At 34.8% G+C, this 20,482-nt stretch overlaps 1 protein-coding gene across 1 annotated transcript in view; it reads left to right on the top strand.

The window, feature by feature from the left end:
• The window catches only part of Smp_194920 (T-cell immunomodulatory protein), a gene marked incomplete at its 5' end in the record, with an annotated part of 24,682 nt that extends 4,954 nt beyond the window's left edge, over nt 1-19,728 (top strand). The window contains 8 exons of the mRNA XM_018789930.1: nt 4,160-4,257; nt 5,682-5,855; nt 7,202-7,299; nt 10,990-11,334; nt 12,282-12,380; nt 15,745-15,999; nt 16,930-17,012; nt 18,909-19,728. Of these exons, the coding sequence (XP_018655324.1) occupies nt 4,160-4,257; nt 5,682-5,855; nt 7,202-7,299; nt 10,990-11,334; nt 12,282-12,380; nt 15,745-15,999; nt 16,930-17,012; nt 18,909-19,092 (1,336 nt within the window). The 3' untranslated portion in view covers nt 19,093-19,728. The remainder of the gene's footprint in view (nt 1-4,159; nt 4,258-5,681; nt 5,856-7,201; nt 7,300-10,989; nt 11,335-12,281; nt 12,381-15,744; nt 16,000-16,929; nt 17,013-18,908) is intronic.
• Nucleotides 19,729-20,482: the final 754 nt, after the last annotated feature.

Here is a 20,482-nt window from a genome sequence, read left to right as displayed (position 1 = left end):
TCTGTGTTTATGAAAAGCCTTTCAGTAATGGTAACTGTTATAAACGTATGTATGCCGTCGCCAATTGTTATAAACGTAGAGTGAGAGAGAGAGGATGCTGGTTATAACTTTAGGGGGTTCTGGTTATAACAGTCCTTTTACTTCTTACACGTATGTGGGACGTTAATTTATCTTAGACGAATATCTACACTAGATTCCCACCCAGTGTCTATTCTACAGGACTTCAACAGAACTCAGATCAAGAACACAATATTAGCCTGACTATAACGTCAATATATTTCACACCAAAACCCGACACATGGAACAGTCAATAAGTCTCAATAAGTGTCAATCTATAATAAGGATAGGGAAATATATATATACATAACACCTGTCATCCTGTCTAATGTCTGACTCATCAAGACAACCAATCATTATCATTCTCGCCCACACATCACCTCCCTCGCGAAGTTCGATCGTATGATTTCACTTTGGGGTCTATTTGAAAAAATTTCGTTTGTTTCCGTTTCCTGAATGACCTTCGTCTAACTTCTGATTCTAGATCATTTTTTCTCATTTCAACTTGTGGTGGTTGTGGTTGAATATCAACGTATCACATAATACTTCCATTGGTAATGGTTTGAGTTTAGATGACTCATAAACACATTTTCTATCTCGCAGTTGATTTACATGTCTAATAATTAGTGTATTTTCGACCATCACTTCATATAATACTGTACCACGTCGTTTTTATATAAACCCGAATATCCATTTTGGCTTGCCAGGCCGGAAATCCCGTGCATAGACTGAGTCACCTACTTTGAATTCTCGAATTTTCGGGCAATTCCCTTTCTTATTTTTTTGTAGTCCACCCATTCTGTCTTTCGGGTTCAAAACATCAAAAAATGTTCTAATCGGTCGGCCAAACATTATTTCAGCTGGTGATTTCCCGTCTTGACAGTTTGGACTCGGTGTAACTCTATAAGAAATGAGAAATTGTTGCAGAGCCTCTTCTACATTGTCTTCTCCTCCCATCTTTAAGAGAGCTCGTTTAAGAATATCAACAAATTTCTCTGCCTGCCCGTTTGACTGAGGGTGAAACGGTGGAGTTCTAACGTGTTCGATTCCATTCTGTTTATAGAACTCCGTAAACTCTAACGACGTGAACTGCGTTCCGTTATCTGAAACCAAAACATTAGGTGTACCAAACCTACCAAATAGTTGTCTCAGATGTAGCAGTGTTCCAGACGTAGATGGTCTTCGTACCACATAAATTTCAGGCCATTTTGAGTATGAATCAACCACCACCAAAAAATATTGTCCACTTATTGGTCCAGCATAATCAACATGTAGTCGGACCCAAGGCTTTGTCGTTTCTGGCCATGACTGGGATTCTGCTTTCGGTACATTCAACGGTAAATCCCACAAACCAAATTTATCAATCCAATCAATACCTAATAGATTGGTATGACAGTTCCCGGATACGTAACATTTCCCGGTCATAGTCTTTTCACCAAGTGTGAGAGGTAGCTGTATTACTCCAAGGAGAGTAATATTAGTTCCTGACGCACTCTTAGCATTATGACATGTAGGTTGATATCGGGGTCGACCAATTTTAATCCAAGTTTCTCTAGAAATTAATGTTATGTCAGACCCAGTATCGACTTGTAGTTTGACCGGTTTGCCATCGAAAAAGATGGTTACATACTTCCTTTTAGAGAAGAAATGCTCACTTTTTGTAGCCAGAACAACATTTGAGTTATGCGGTATTGATTTTGAAGTCTGCATCTTATTTCGTTTACGGAACTTATGCTCACGGTCAGAAACCTTCGGCCTACTTTTACAACATACTTGAGCATGACCATATTTACCACATTGAAAGCATACTCGTTTTTTAAAATAGCAAACATTGGCAGAATGACACTTACCACATCGCCAACATGACGTTTTGTGTTTCACTTGATTTGGGATTTTCTGGGAGTTCGAATCTTTATTTCCATTTAAAGATTTACGTAAAGCATTAACTCCAACGTGTTCACTGTTCCTTTCTACGAGATTCGTGTCATGCTTCAAATTAACCATTCTTTGACAATCTTCAGATACTGATTGTAGACTGATATTAGGATCTTGTTCGATTCTCGTTAGAATCCGTGTTCTAATATCTGCATCTACTGGAGATTGTAATCCACATACAAAAATAAGGCACTTGAATTGATCTGAGGACATTTCCTGTAATCGGAACCGCTCACATTCCCGGTTCACGATACTTGCATACGTTACGTAATCGTCCTGTACTTTCTTTACAAGTTGAAGACACTGGTATCTAGTGTGAAAAATTGATGACCGTTCACCAAATATACGAGTCAGGCATTCAACTGTTTCTTTGAACGTTATGTCGGATGGCTTCTTTGGGAGGATAAAATTACAGAATTTTTCATGTTCGGACACTCCGAGCTTTCGTAATAATAATCTCAATTTCGAACTTTCGTCCCACTCTTTACATTCATTAATAAATAAATCCTCATGGCGTTTAAACCACGCCTCAAAAGTAACTCCACTTTCTGGATCAAATCTGAATTCAGCTATTGAATTAGCAATAGAATCCGGAGTCATAGTGGAATTAGACACATCAGTTCTTGAGGATATCGACATATTTTTGACTAATAATTCGATAAGAGTATTTTGTTGTTGCAAAAAGGTTTTCAGATCATCCATTTTCTTGATACAAAGTTCACTTTAACTGAATACGTAAGCGTAGATCCGTTTTAATCACCGTCGCCAATGTTATAAACGCATGGTGCCGTCGCCTGTTGTCATAAACGTAGAGAGAGAGAGAGGATGCTGGTTATAACTTAGGGGGTTCTGGTTATAACAGTCCTTTTACTTCTTACACGTATGTGGGACGTTAATTTATCTTAGACGAATATCTACACTAGATTCCCACCCAGTGTCTATTCTACAGGACTTCAACAGAACTCAGATCAAGAACACAATATTAGCCTGACTATAACGTCAATATATTTCACACCAAAATCCGACACATGGAACAGTCAATAAGTCTCAATAAGTGTCAATCTATAATAAGGATAGGGAAATATATATATACATAACACCTGTCATCCTGTCTAATGTCTGACTCATCAAGACAACCAATCATTATCATTCTCGCCCACACATCAATAGAAAATAACATTTGTACAAGATTTAACCAAATGTGGCTGTGAATAGGGGGAACAGTAATTAATGGACTAGGGATAACTCAAGAATGGCAAATCGTATAATAATAGTCTATAGGCCAAAATAAAGCTTATAATAAGAGGGACACGAATGGGAATAGTTTAGTTCCTTAACAATTATACAATAGGAAATATACATATTACATTGGTCCATAGATAGTCCTCAGAGTTACCATTCATAAATCTCCAGGGGATATATATATATATATATATATATATATATATATATATGTAAAATAGTGGAAAGAAACTATTTAGTGAATCAGTTTGTGTATGTTCAGTCATTCTTAAACATCGTCTTATATTATGTAATTATAATTACATACTTATTTTGGATTAGTTAATTAATGTTATATCTTACACCGTTGACAAGTAATAGTCACATGATTACAAAATGAAATCATTTCATTTTGTAGGAAAGAAGTTCTTTATTATTTACTGTTTGAAAGTTTTGCATTCTAAAATTTAATAGTTTGATATTCTAATTATACAGTTATGTAAACTATAAATTGAAATAATAGGAACTTATTTCCAACTGGCTACTTATTTTAGTAGTTGAGTTCATCAGTCAATTAAAGTTAGACCACCATGGAAAACCTGGAAGCACTGAACGGCCGTCCAAAAAGTGATTCTAACTTTTCCATGGTGGTCCAGCTTTAATCGACTCATGAAGTCAACTATTAAATTACTACCATCTTCACAAAACCCCTTTCTGGCAATAATCATCATGTGATCACTAGTGAATGGTTTCAAGAGGTATTTCCTGGAGTTCTAGTGAGAAGCCATGACCAGTGAAGTTCTACCAGGTCTGTTGTGAGATAGTAACTCACTGAAGATAATGGTGGTTATATATGCTTGAGTTTTATATGATCATAATTTTTAATACTTGTAGATCCTTAAACTTTAACTTGTTCACATTCATTTATTAAATGATAATATTATAGAAATAAGCTTACGAAATTATCTGCTACTTATTCTGGCCCTTCATGGTCTCGACTTGGTTATTCAGCTTTCGGGGATATCAACGGAGATGGTGTTCCTGGTAAGCCAGCTATTCAACTGGAAACTTGTCGCATTGTTATTGCATTGAAAAGCTTGTTTTTCATTTTCTTCTTTTTGGTTTTACACTATCATATAAAAATTTGTATTATAATTAGAATATAACACTTCGTAAATAGATTTACTTTTCATAAAAGTTGGTATGTAATTACATATATTGTTGTATTTTCACTTTAAAATTCTCTTTTAAAATATTATTCATATATGATAAGTGTATTCTCTGTAATCAGTGTTAATAATATTATGGGACAGTCGGTTAGTGAATAAAACCACTCGAGTTCCAACCAATAAGTCTCAGGTTTAAACCCCTTATTCCATTTACTTCGGTTTGGACAGCTGAGTAGTTTCATTAGCCATAACCTAGAAATTGTTGCTAGAATCGGATTACATAAACCTGTACGCTTAGTAGATGAGATGCATAACACTCAGGTAATCTTGTAATATATTTTAATTAGAAAATAAAATCGTTTTTAATTTTTGCAGTGCTTAGGTTTAAACAAATATCTTCAATAGTACATGTTTACATGATAAAGGCAATCAAACAAGCTTGTTTCTGGCCATAATTCCAGTATCCGTTAGATATCCGTTTTACTACTAAAGTAATTCATTGATTGTCTTGTCTGTATTTGGCTTCTCTTTCCTTTGATGATCTTATTGATTAGACAAATACATTTAGTGAAATCATTGTTTCTTGTATCCGCTTTTTTGTGTAATAAAGATAATAGGTCGCTTCTGTCATATAGTTTAGCTCCTAGAAGGGAAAAGTAAGAATATAATTGATGAAAAATAATGTATTACGTTGACAGAATAAAAGAATTAGCAAAATCCAAGTTGATATTTAACATGATCAACATTAAATTTTCCTACACATTAATTAGAGGAAATTCTCACTGAAATGCGACAAGAAATTCTCTGTGGAGGCCAATAGAATATTACCAATAATTTACTTCTGTAAATAAGTTATGATGCTGAAGTACATGACAAATGCATATATATCATACTTCCGACACTTCTGCTTCGCATATCATATTTCAGTGCAAGATACAGGTTGACTTCTATGAACTTAATCACCTTCGTCATGTAATCGGTGCTGGTGTATTAGTGCTTAACTGTTTTGTTTTAGGTAGCCATTTACTTGGGTATACCTAAACAGTTTATCGTTAAAATAACAGGTTAAAATTATACTTCAGAATTTTACTGAACGTCAATATTTTTATTATCACATTATCAGTGCGGTAAATTTAAAAATTAAGTTTTTAAAGCAATTAGTCCCTTTGATAAATTAAGTTTTTATTTGGTATTCTTATGTTTTGTTTCAACTGGGAGTAATTGCTAAGACTGGCTGTCAATCAAGCTTACAATTTTGTATATTCATATACTTACTTTTCATGAATGACATTTATGTAGATATTGTAATCCTTGTGGATAATGAGAATAGACAACAATTACAGGTGATACTACGTACTCAATCATCGATTGGTTCTTTGCCTGATGTAGCTAATGCTGAATTAATTGATCTTGATCCTAAGTTATTAAGTACTCCACAATCTGTTTTGGGATTATTCGTGTTGAATGATTTCGGTAAGTATTTATTGTTTTAATTTTAGACCAAGTTTAAAGCTATAAAACTGGAGTATGTATTGTCAGTAAAATAGTCATAGAGTCTATTCATAACTAAACGGCATTTAATTGGATTCTCATCTTCTTAACATATAGGAGAGATTCCAATGATCAAACTGCAACTGGTTACATGGAAGAAATTTTTTCTTATTAACTGTTCAGTTTGATAAATCCACCTTAAGTTTGAAGCATTCACCGTGGGCATAATAGACAGGACCAACATGTTTCTAATGTGAAAGTCTGCGCAATCTAAGTTTACTAATTCACGGACTCTTTCTCTATCAGGAATAGATTTCAGCACCACGTAGTTACTAAACCACTAATTGATCCGAAATCCACCTACGACCAATATCCGTAGGAGTTATTCTGCCAATTAAACTTCTTGATAAACCGTCATGACATCATAGATAATAATTGATGTGGAGATTATCGTCGATAATTGACAGAGTACTTAGTTCTGCCTGTGAATTTGTGCATTATGAATTTATTTCATATAAGCAACTCAGATTTATTCTCTTCAATACCTTTGTTTTTGGTCGAATATTAGCTTGTTGAGTTAGTAATCTAGCATTTAATTCTGTAAAGGAGCTCATGTAAGGCCATGTCATCCTTGGAAGTATGGATAGGATAATGTTAACCTATAAACACTTCATCCATCTTCTTGGTTGTCCAAAAATTCTTTAGCAAGGTCTAATCAGTTGACTTTAATTTATCATAGCAAACTTAGTTCCGATAAAATTCAATGAACCCAGTCGAAGTACTATGAAACACATTCAGTAATATCCAAATCTTGAGAAGTTACTTACTTTTTACTTGTATTATATTTTAAAATAATAACTTATTACCGGTCAAGGTGGAACTATGCTGTGCTCTTTAGCCAATCAGGTTCTAAACGTAAAATTTTAAGTCTTGATGGACGATTAAATCAAACTGATGTTGACTGTCGACCGTTTAATCAATAATTTATAAAACAATATCATCATAGAGTAGTAGTTTAGATGTAAAGACGAGCCTGTTTTATAAACGGACTCAGTTATCTAAGTATACCATATTTATCTTGAGATGTGAAGGTCTTAGATTCGTTCCTGTACTGGGTCATAGGTGCTTATTAAGGTATCTTCAACTACTACTAAACAGTTACTCTGTATTGCAATTAGGTTTTTAACTTTAGATCTGAGCTTGTAATGATTGACATTTGTCCTGTTCTTATGTGAATCTGTTAAGTTATTGTGCCAAATAGTAATGTACATAAGATTAATATTGTTGACGGAGATTATTATTATTATTTGATTTTTCTACTATGGTAGACTATGATGGTTTAATTGATTTACTCCTACCTGTATGCAGAGACGCTAAATGTTTGGATACCAGTAGTATAAACATGTATTCTTTCAGAGATCGAAAGGTAAGCTTTAGCTTCTCAGTCTTATATTATTATTATTATTATTAAATCACATAAATATTGGTACAAGGGGCCACCGAAATATGTATGCGCCACACAATAAAAATGAGATTGTGAAGAGGTAGAGAAAGGAAATTGAGTATGGTAAAATGAAACACAACAATGAATAGAAATCTGTATAAAAGTGAAATAATAATAACTATGATTATTATCGTTATGTGAGAAACAGTTCAGTTAAAGAAGTTATTTTCACTTTTATGATGAAAGTAAAAGAAAGTTACAGCAGGATTGCCACCAGCTTTTTTGTGATACTTGTCTGATAACATCTTAAGCCACTGTGTTGCCCCATCTTTGGGACCCCAATCTGAGAGTCATGAAGGTTCAACAGAAGCCAGCCCTGTGCAGCTTTCTTTCATACGACGACACCATTTCATACACTGATCATCTCTCCGCTTTTTCCAACTAGTCCTAGTGCGATATGGAATTCTCTGGGACGACATTCGTATGACATATCCAAGCCATCGAAGTCAGTGTTTCAAGATGATGACATCAGTACAATTATCGTCGCTGTTCCCGAACGCACGACGACGAACCTCTGTATTACAAACATTGTGTTGCCACTGGATGTCAGCAATCCTTCGGAGGCAACGATGATAAAACACGGAAAGGCCAGGTTTTACAAGAGTAGAGCGAACCTGCTCTCACCGACACGTTGTAGATCCAACCTTTTACATCCAGACTAACATCATGAAGGCACCAACGATAGATCAGATTGGCGTAAGCCATTTTGGCTCTCACTATACATGAACTGATCTCATCACTCGCGCCACCACTAGCACTTATGCAGCTACCCAGATACACGAACTTCTTGACTACTTCTATATGCTTACTACCTAGGGTGGTTCAGGTTCTAGGGTGGTTCAGGTTCAAGGTTGAAGGGTAGGACAATGTAGTTGGTGTTTTCGGGGCAACAAGCCAGTTGAACTGCTCCTCGAAAAACTCTACCCATCGTCCAAGACGTCGATGGATGTTAGTGATTGGTATTCCGTTATCCTCACAGATTGTTTCACTCACACCAGACTTCTTGCTGCCAGTGACTCGGATGAGTTGGAAGAGCTTCCGGCAGTTACCAGATGTAGCTAATACTCCCAACTTATTGCCACACTCCAACCACCAGGCTTCTCGGTCCTTAAATTTCATTACGTAACAGCCTTCGTTTGTGGTCAAACTCACAGTCATCCGGAGTAGACTGACGGGTCTCGATGAGTTATAAGGAGCCTGAAGAAACCCAGTACTTATAAGTGGGACGTTTCGCGAATCCACAAGCGACTTTACTCGCCATTTTCATGGCGTAATGCAATTGCTACCAATGCTCATCTATACTTTTCGGTGGGATGATAGCTAGCCTTGAGCCTAGCTCGGTTTGATATTTGGTTGCAACAGAAGCTGCAACCAGTCTACTGACATCGACCCGTTTAGGACGATGAATTCGTTGGCCACTGAAAAGTAAGGTAAGATTGGCGCACACCAAGGCATGGTCAGAGTCCAGATGGGTACTCCGAAACGGGTGGCAGTCTTCTACACAACCCCGCCAGCGGTAGCTGATCGCGATGTGATCAATCTGAGTCCAGGCTTGAGATGCAGAGGGAGGAAGCTATGTGGCACATAGGCGATGACTATGCCGGTAGTTAGTGCTAGCTAAAAACAGGTTCTGGTCTAAGTACAATCACAGTCGACTGTTCCCGTTATCTGACCAGAAACCAACAAGTCCTCATCGGCTACCCAAACGACTCTCTTCTGTTCCTAGACGCCCGACCTGAGAATACAAGTATCCGGCTAGTACTACAATATCTGTTGGACGCTAATTCTGTAGAAGAACTTTTAGCTGGTGGTAAAACTCGTCCTTAATCGCACCCGGGTTGCAATCTGTGGGAGCATAAGCGGAGATGACGAATAGACATCGTTTCTCACACCGATTTCTCAGTACTTTGATGGGGCTCTCGAATCCCACAGCACATAAACGACTGTTAATAAGGATCCGATCGGTCAGTGCTAGAGCTTTCCAGAGCTCAGCTCTAAAGCTTAGTGCGACACCAACGCCAGCAAAACCAGACGAGGATGCCACAGGGTCCCCGGATAAACTCGCGTAAAACAAGCCTTTTGAAGCGACAGATGGAGAGCGAATTTGTAGTACTTCACTAGTCTTGAATATGGGTCTCGGATAGACAAAAGATAGATGTTGAGACTTTCTGAAGACAGCTAACTCTATTTGTTGTCAGATCTGCTTCAGTTCGCGAACGGTGAATGATGTTAGTTTGAATGGTATACATGGTTTCAGAAAGGCTGGTTCGGATTTTGTATTCAAGGGTACCACTCAACTTTTGACCAGTCAGTGACTTGAGATCGTTGAGATAGGACAGAATTTCCACCACGGGCGAGCTGTTGTGTGAGTTGAGAAATAAAGGAATATACTAAACGGGAATAAAAGAATTAACAAGTGACGCAATGTAAAATAAAACGAGTATTAATCAGTAGTTTTTAGTATGATTTTCGAGAATGAGAATTAAAGCGTGGGTGGTTCTTTAGTTGTAGCCATCATTTGGTTCGTATGTTGGCTGGGATGTGCTGCTCAGGTGTCTAAGCCGAAGCAGGTGGTTTTCTTAGGGCCAACTTTCCGAGCCTTTGATTTAATGGTCTCATCTACAAGGTAGTGGAGAAACGTTAGAAGATGCAGTATCATGGTGACCGGTGACCGAAAATAGGTCCATACGCCATTCGTATTTGGCTCTTAAATACCATCATTACACAATGGGTTTAACTGAAGTATTATATTTGAAGTCAAAAATAAGATATATCTTATCTTTATCAATTGGAGTCAAAATGAAGGTTAAAGGGCTATCTCAACTTCTTGGTCAGTGTCCCAGAGACTGAACATTCCATAAGATTGCGATGAATTTTTCTTACTAATCAAAATCTCACAGTTGTTCTTTGTAAAAAATCTAACCTTATCCTTTCGTGAAAACCATTATGTTCATTTATTTGTTGATTATAATATGTTTTCTCTCTTTTATTTCTTCATAATATTACCATTACACTTTGTTATTCTCTTCTCTCAAAATTTTACAAATCATCAGTAATAGTAAAAGAAAATGATTCACAAACTAGGATCATTGTGTTTCCGTTGAAACGATTATTATATATTCGTATTATCCTCTCTTATGATAAGTAGGAGTGTAGTGGACGCTACTCACAAGGATGTTTGTAAGCAGTGTGTAGCGAAACGTGGCTTCGAGGTTGCAGCAATTGTCAAACGGAGTAAAAAGTTTCGGTACACCGAAACCACTGTGTTGACAAAACATTTGGAGACCAGACGAGAAGACAGTTTAGATGACAGAACACAACTCACGATGCAGATGGACGATTGAAGGCTATATATGTATTATGTAAATACTTTGTAACTTGTCGCAATAGATACACATTCCTCCTGCCTGGTGTCTTATTATACAAGAGGAATTCATTAAAAATCAATAAATCACATTGTTTTCTTTATCGATCGACTATACATAATAAGAATAAATACTTATTTTTATGTAAAAGTAACTTACTAGTCAGTAATAATTGTTTTCATACATTCCTCAGTTTCACTTTGTAGATCTATTTATTTCCTGTTCTTTTTACATTTTTATATTTTAGTGGTCCCCTGTTAATGTAATATGGGAGCCTTCAAATGTTAAAGAAAATACTATGCGATGGTCTTTAACATCCACTCCACAAATAAAATCTGGTTTATTGACTAGTTCATTAATTGGTCCAGCAGTCGGTGATGTCAATATGGATGGAAAACCTGATTTAGGTTTAGGTGTTACAAGTTGGTCAGAAAATGGTCAAAATATGGGTGTTTATCCTGGAGTGTTCGTTAATAAAGGATTGAATTCTAATGGGATTCTCACTTTTCAACTTACTCTAGTTCCGGGTGTTCAGTTGCCACCAGACAATAGTAGACTACGTCAGTTGGCATTTTTTGATCAATCTGATGATGTAAGAATTTTTATTATGACTAATACTTGCTATTAAATGTTTAGTTTCATCGTATTCTTTGGGATATTACATTGCATTATGTGAGGTGAGAGAACTTGTACGACATAATTTAGGCAGAGTGATGCGTGACAAATATTTATTGAATAACTAAAGTCAAAAAGACTACTTTATTGAAGATCTACTGCTGTTGAGATTGCCGCTTGTATTTTTTTGAACAGGAATAAAATGATTACGGAATATTGGTTCGAGCAAAAGCATAAATTCAACTTAATCAGTTTAGTTTCTTACCAGTGTTGTGTTCTGACATCCGATTCCGTCACGATATATGCTTCCCACGGTAAATCGAACCCGCTATGTAAATAAGAAGGCTATATAAGTAAGGAGGTTTGGTTACCGAACCGAATTATAATGTACAAAAACCATAGGTATATATGGGTATGTACGATTGTTCTTCTGACCCTCAAACAAGGACATGTAGGCTAAGACTTTGAGTTGGTGCATAATGGACTTCCTCCGACAGCGTGGTTCGTTTGTAATTTTTCACCTAACATTTAACTTTGAGATAGTATATGAGAACGGCCTTTCATAGTTGTTGATAACTTGTAATATTATTTATATTGGAATTAAAAGCAATGGACTGGAATATACTTTTATGAATTTGGATTCAGTTAACATATAGCCCCACTATTTTATGTGAAGGTTAGTAATATACGACTCAGTAGCTGGAAGTCAAGTTAACCATCGTTCTACTAAGGTGAGTCTACGGGAATTACGTAATGTGAGTATTCATCACTATCCCTTGTCTTCTTGCTGTTTGTTTGAAGCTTGTATTTTTGTTTTTTTTCATCCGACCGAGTTTTTTCAAAAAATATTTTTCAATAGGACTCAACTACATTTTCCTCGTCTATATACTGTGTTATGGTGTATTCCATTTTTATTGCTTGTAGAGTATTTTGGATTTCTTCATCGTTTCCCTGAATTCCCATGATCAACCATCAGCTCAATTATTCCTTAGTACTGTGGATACTGATCCATACTTCTTAAAGGTAGTTATTGGGTTATTTTTCTTTGGTAGAGTATATATATATAACACTTTTCATTGCAAAACTCTAACTCACTACTGATAGTGGTACATTCATAGTTTTTTTCTCAAGTTGATACGAATTCCATCAGTTCTCTCAAATTCATCAGTACTGATCTAATAGAAGCATCATCAACATCAAGTGGACTGTATGACAGGATATTTTTACGTTTACAATTAACACATAACAATCTTGTAAATAACTCATCAGTCTATTATTCACATTCTTCAATTGGTGTGACGTTAAGGCTTTTTCTGTTTGAAATTAAAAGTTGGTTATTTGTCTTTTTTTCGACAGAATAATACAAAACTTGATACTATAGAGAGTGGCAAACATGAAGATAAAGTGACAATGCAGAAACGCTAGATTAATAACACATAGATTCCTGTGTAAGAATAACATACTACAACAGAGTAATTCGTAATGGGCTTCTACTAAATTTTGAAAATCGTTTTTCTCAACCCTAATATAACTGCCTAATTCGGTTTGCTAATACGTAGTCAATGATAAGTCTATAGATTTGTAAAAAAATCGGGATGATTTTAAGCATACGCAACTTTAGAGAAATAATAGCTTTTCTGAAAGAAATGTGTCAATCTATCAGACCAACGGGATAACAGGTAGTTTGTTTAGTGTTCAACCGAAATAAAATTCTGGACTCTGAAAAATATTACGGTACTTTTGTCAGGGGTGGTTTTTTCATCTTTTTCTTATATTTTGACGGTTAATTTAATTTTAACTAGGCAATCAGGGAATAGGTGGTGAGAATAATGAGTACAAATCCCTTTAGTAATGATAATAATATCATGCTAATAAGTTGTAATTCCTTTATTAAAATATTAAAAACCAACTCCACTTATATCTCATAAGTTTCATTAGTCTTGATAGTTTGGTGGCCGATAAAATCTTGAGAAAGATAAAAAAAAAAGCTCGCTTGTAGAAAATCTTTTGATAATGAAGTTGTACGCGTTGTATCTGAGACATCTACAATGGTGAATAGCATTTTTCCATCTTGGCACAGTTATATGTTCTCTTTTCAAATCTACATGAACCACCAAATGTTTACATTTATCAAAATATTTACTAGTTTCATTGTTGATTTACAACTATTTTCGAAATCAATTTTAAAATTATAGATGAGATAAATTATGTTTCCATTTTTAAAATAAGTTTATTCAACTGATCATATTTGTATATGTATCTCTATGTGTTTACAAGAGAGAGAGATAGAGAAAGTTTGTTATCAGACTAATTTTGTGACATGCTACAACATGATGCAAACTGAACAGATTTCTAGTATTGTTATTATGTATAGTAGGTCTGCTTTCTTTTGTGTTCATGTTTACATATGATTCGGTTAATAATTTTTTAATAATTTCAACTACACATAAAGTTTTGACTTTAACGATGTATACTGTGTTTATTATGCTCAATCTGAATATATTTTACAAATACGTAATCTGAATAATTTATTCAGCTTTGCCCAAACTATAATTGTTGAATTTATCTCTACGTGAATGTAAAATGAATTCGTTAATTTTTATAGATTTCATTTCTTTTTAGTTAACAGTTCATAATTGGTTTTTAGTTTAGTAATAAAGAATATACTTCTACAATGTATTCTGTACGAATTAATCAACAAAAGTCAGTCAGTCAGCTACAACGTAGGACCAGGCATATATATGCATCGGTACAAGTTTCCATACCGCGTTATCACAACAAGATGAACACCGGATTCATAGAAGTAGTTGATTTAGTGGTGGTAGTTTATAAAAGATAGGTTGTATATAAGGATATAGTATAGGAGAGAAGAAAGTTATGAAGCAATTTTAATCTCAAGGTTTAAAGGAGGACAAAAAGTGTATACACCTACGCCATTGTGATCGATTCTGAGCCATGTGACCTAGAGTCTGCAACCATTGGTTACGATAGTCACTATCAGCAAAATCGGATGACATGAAAAATATATAGGTATTCAATTTTCAATTACTCTAAAACTATCTCTCACATACTTTATAAAGTATGTTCTTATATATAGACTAAATTTTTGAATGACAGTATCAATTTGTGGTTAATATTACCTTGAGAGTTTTAAATGGTTTGATTGATAATCATTTGTTTCGTTACTGGTTTATCTACTTAATCACTATCTTGTTGAAGTTCTTAAATTTTTAACATTTATTGTATGATTATCCTTCTTTTTCTTCGTGTGAGATCGTTTTCATGCAGAATTCTAGTATTTATTTAGTGTTACTGATCATTCTTTACAACCCTTTTTTAATTTGTAACAAACTGAAAAGTACTAACTACAGTGTCATATCTTCTCAACCATTAGTATGTTTCATATTGTTTCGAAATAGGTAAAATAGTACTGTAAGGTAAAGTAAACTATTGCTTGCAACTTGTGTCTAAACCTTTCGTTTTTGTTTATATAATAATAACCGTTTTATCGAATACAATAAATTTAGCATAATCTTTGGACGGACACACTTTGATAGAACTGAAACTATTATGTCGTTACGGGTAAATTTAATAATCATTGAAATACTAGTAAAATGCACTGTCTCATTTTAAACATGGAGCAATATTATTTATTTAAACACATAAATATTGGTACAAGGGGGCACCAGATGCATATGCGCCACACAAATCTCATTTGGTTTGTGTGAGGGCTGTGGTACTGCCCAGGTGCCCAAACTGAGGCAAGTGGTTTTCTTAGGGGGCCACACCCGGAGCCTTTGACCTTAAGGTCTAACCCACAAGGCAGTGGAGCATCGTAAGGAGATGTAGTCCCATGGTAGCCGGTGACCAACGATAGGTTCATACGCCATTTGTTTCCTCAGGATACTGGAGCCCATGTGCACCATTGGTTTGGAATCAGGGTTTTCCAACTTCCCTAGGTGGACTCGCCGTGTCCACCAACCCGGTTAAAGCGCTGGACATTCGCTTTTCGTCCTCTCAATTCGGTGAACAACAGTAATGCCACGAGAAGGCAATGAGTAGGACTTCCCTGGTAGAGGCTGTATACGCATGGCCATGTGAGAGCGTTTCGAGGAGAGCTGATTCTCCCCACTCTCGGCCGTACCAGGGCATTTGGGAGCATTGTGTGTGTATATATACTTTGTTTAGTAACCAATTTCGCTCTGTAATTACATAAGATGGTCTACGTCAACATTGTTCTTTCCTGTATGTGTCATGACTTTAAAGTCACTCTCCTAAATGTGAATAATTTGCCGTTAAAGCATAGTTTAACTTAAGAACACTTTATAATATACATTTATTATTGTTATTATTATTCACTTTCACTTCTTCCACTTTTAACTGTAAGGTTACCGTTCTTAACGGACTTTGTTCATCTGCGGATTCATGTTCAGATGGTAAATTACCTTATGGTCTTACGGTACCTGGAATAAGTTCAAACCTCAACACCGAAGCTGCTGCTGGAGGTCGTCATCTTTCTGCTGCACTTTTAAGTTCTCAAAGTTGTTGCAGTGCTCTTCAAGTACCTTTTGCAATATTTGGTTTGGGTCAATTTGCCAATTATGTTGAAAAATTGACAATCTCTATACCACCATCAAAAGAAGTAAACAATTTATTATGAAAAATTATTTGTCTTATATTTTAGACTACTTTAATTTATATATATATATATATATATATATATATATATATATATATATAGCCATTAAAAACCAGAAAAAACTAGACAGCTGCTGCTGCTGCGACTATCTGACAGTGTGCACCTAACCCTCAGACTACTGAGATTGATATTCAGTAGTTTACATATTTGACTCGATATTGTTCAGCCGTCTGTTTTTGTGCGAAGATTGGAAGGAGAATATATTGCTGTCAGTTACAGGCATTTTTGAGCAAAGTTGATGAATGGTGGCCGTAGGGGAGTTCAATACGTTCATTGAATAATTCGTCGTAAGCCTCCTTTCACAACTAACATATCAATGGAAATAGGAAGTAATGTACATTATTACAAGTCATTCAATCAATCAGTCATACTCAATGCAGATCCTGGTACATACGTGCAACAGTTAAGGTTTTCACACCTTAATAGCAAATAGATATATCAGAACAATATAAGTAGTAATAATGTTGGTTGAAGTAGAAAATATTAGGCATAAAGTTTACGATTTAAAAAGAAAGTATGGATTCATGAAATAGAAAGACTTACGAAGTAGTTTGAAGAACTAGAATTTAAGAAAAGACAAAGGGTTAACGCACCTACGCTTTACGAAAAAGAAATCCTCTTTAAATTAATTTACTGTTATATATAAAACCTTATTCATACTATTGGTTATGTAACTTATATTTTCGTTGTTGTTGATATATTGAACACTTTCAAAGCATATAATACTTATATCCTAATCATAATTTTTCTAGATGAATAATTTTAGTTTGTAATTACGTTCATTTGGTTGACTGAAACGCGCCAGTCGTGTATTATTCAAACATATTATTATTAATAATGATGATAAGTTTTCGTTCTATTACATTTTATTAGCTTATTCGATCACGTTTACTATCGTTTATTGTTCCAAAAGCTCAAATTGTTATCAATCCATATCCATTAGATAATCCTTCTGCGTAAGTTGTTTGTAAAATTAAGTGATTTTCTATCTTTTTCTGTAAATAATGTAATCTCATTTCTGTGGAATTGTAAAAATTATGTATATACTGTTATTCTTCACAATGGTAATCTATGTTATGTTTATTGATAATGACAATTGTCCAATGAATATAAAAGTAGCGGATATGGAAGCAAAATATAAACCCCAATATATTTTTATCCTTATGAAGAGATTGAAAATGTAGTTATAAAAATAAATTGTTGATATACATGAATATTAATGGGTGATTGAGTAATAAGATGGGATAAATTTTGAAATTGAAGTGAAATGTAACCAGAGAAGAAGGAAAACATTAAAAAACGAAGTCAGTTAATGATAATAGTTGTAAAAAAGATCAAGAGAATTAGAAGAGAGGGAGAAGGGGTGATGGCCTTAGAAGAGGTTGAGTTAGTTTCTTTTTTTGTGTATAGGTCTAGCTTCCCTAAATGTGTTTGTTACAGAAGCTTTAACAATGGAAATGATAAGGAATGTTCATTGCCATTGATAGCTTTCTGTTTACTACGTGTATGACTTTGAAAAATCTGTTTTGATCGGACGATCTATACCTACAAGGTGTTCAACTTTTAAGCTTCGCATGAACTTATTATTATCTCTTTTGCAACCATGAGGAGTTATGTTCTTTACATATATATATATATATATCCCATAGTATCCATACTTTTGTTTCATAATGAGATTTTGTTCAAATCTAATACATAATTAATGTCTCTTCTCATCACCAGATGATACTATATACAGAACTATTAAAAATTATAAAGTACTGAACAAGTTTTTTCTTCTGTGTTAAAAACTTTCGAGGTTGAAAATATTAAACTATAGGGGATTATGACTCTGATTAGAGAAAGAAGGATATCGTACCCACCACGAAACATGATAAACTACATTGTTAAGCTGTTCTAAACTAAGCACATCTTTCCACTAAGCCTCCTCCATTGACTTCAAATAATTCGCTGGCCAATATAGAGTTAACATTACTTTTTGTTGTAGATCTTTCTCTAAGCAAATACCACAGAACTCATTCACACTATTATTTGTATATACTCTAACAATTGATAGCACCACAAGAAATTCACCCCTCCCCTTATTCATTACACTTAATCAGAGTACCAGAAAAAACAATCAACTACTTTATATTGTTATTTAAAATGAAAATATATCTTGAATATATGAATAAAATGCAAGGTCACAACAAACGAAAAATCTCGATAGACATGCACAACTGTACGATATATATAGAACTTTTGTAATATGAAACTGACTAACACTTGTATAGTTAATTAATTGTAATTTATTGACGAATGGATGCTATTGTAGTCAACGAAAACTCAGGTGGAGAAAACCAATTTATCTATTAATTGAAAAATTACATAGTGGCTTAGTAAATCATGAAAATTATACATGTAGTACATTATTTGCACACCTTCCTTCATTCATCCTTTACACGCTTCATGATTCTTTCAATTCTGTTTTGTTAAATTTTTCTCTATCTCCCTTCCTGTTCTCTTCGATTCAATCTTCTGTTCCCTGACATTCCACTTCTGATTGCTGCTACTATTTATATCTCTCAGTGTAAATAGCATTCACTACACTATCACAACGTTTAATACTTCAAATGAAAGCTCACAAGTAGAATAATTTAAAGATTTCATTAACCAATTATTCGACAAATTCGTTTAGAAGGAGATACACAAACTGTGACTATTTTGAGAATTGTTTCTCTGAATTTTACTGTTCCCTCTCCCTTGTATCTACCTAACACCTCCGTATGTAACACGATTATGTTAATTAGAATATTTATGAACATATTTATATGATTTTCATTTTATCCTTTTTTCTACTACCATATTTTTAGATGGACTATGAAATTGTTTCTTCAACCATTATATAATATGAAAGTACTATATATAGCTATAACACTACTATGTATTTGTATTCTACTCGTAATTATTATTGGTATTCTTCAATGGTTTGAATTTCGTGAAGATCGTTTAGAAAAACAAAAAGAATCTCAACGTTTTCATTTTGATGCAATGTAAAAAAACAAAAAAAAACATGAAAAGAGCATCCGTACATGTATGTGTATGTAAAAATGAAAATGAATACTTGATAGTAACAAAAACATACACTTTGAATAATGTGTTTCCTACTTATATGAACTTATTTTTATTCAGTCTCTGCTTGTTTGAAGTATTTATATGGCTGTGAGTGTACGGGAGAGAGAGAGAGAGGCAGAATTGATCGAGTGGAGTGTATCTTATTTATTGTCTAACAAAGTAACTGTGATCCATGTCTTTCTTTCCTAATTTCTTCTGTTTCAAATGTTTATCTATTAATCTTTCTTTTTTCTCCGTGCATATTTTTCACCATGACTTTAAGATTTTTGTTACGTATCCTACATTCTGTTTATACAGATATCTACGACGGTATATATATATATATATATATATTCTGAGTTCTTAAAATTGAATTTATTAATGTTTGATTCAGTGAAGTCATCTATTTGTTTTTTTATTCGTATGAATGAAATGTTTAGTTGGCAATAAAAACATTCACAGATTGCTTAAATAAAATTGACGTTTTATTTCGTATTTTCGGTACTAACGAATTTTTATTTAGTTTTATTATTGTTTTATCTTTGTCAAAGACTCACTTTTTGATGTTTCTAAAGAATTATAATAAAGATAAAAAAATAAGTTTCATAATATTGTAGGTAAGTAGTGCTTTGTTCTCTATTATTTCGCGTCCTTGAAATTGTTTATGGACATGGAGCTGTTTTCGTCTTAATAATAACTGCTACCTTGACGTGGTGGCGGAGCTTGCCTGTCGTAATGACCCAACTTAGTTGTATTGGATGGAACACTACTTATATATCTACTTATATCTATATAAGTAGTATATGGTGTTGGTCAGACATAGAATGTATTTTGCGAGAAGACCGATGTGCAAAGAACTGAAATGAAGCGCAATCGTTTGGAAAATGCATGAGCAATGAAATTAGAGAAGAAACAGAGAAGATTGAAACAATTGGTTGTTAATTTGCAAATTGACTGTTCATTGTTTGGTTATCAGAATTTACTGAGATAGTCTGTAATCTTTGCTTAAATACATTCGATTGTCCCCAGTCGTGTTCTGCTCACTACATTTGGTGTCGCTGCCAACCAGAAGGAGGAAGGGTACTGTTCTGCGGACGCCGCTGCGGGTCTGGAGTGGAGGTGCTAGTTGGGGCAGTCTGGTGAGGAGAGGTGGCGTCGAGTGGAGTGTTCTGGCGGGGCGGCGTTGGCTGTAGCGGGTGCTGTCGACGGAGAGGAGCAGTGGGACGTGCAGCTGCTGGGCGGACATCGGATGTAGATGGCTCAGCAGGCCGGTGGAGTACGGGTGTTGAACGTCCCAGGTGCCGGGTGGATGCGGATGTTGGTGCCCCGGCAG

This window comes from Schistosoma mansoni, chromosome W (assembly GCF_000237925.1).
Source record: "Schistosoma mansoni strain Puerto Rico chromosome W, complete genome".
In the NCBI taxonomy this organism is placed as follows: Eukaryota; Metazoa; Platyhelminthes; class Trematoda; order Strigeidida; family Schistosomatidae; genus Schistosoma; species Schistosoma mansoni.
The sequence above is the reverse complement of the archived record's forward strand: the minus strand, read 5'-3'. Positions and strand labels throughout refer to the sequence as shown.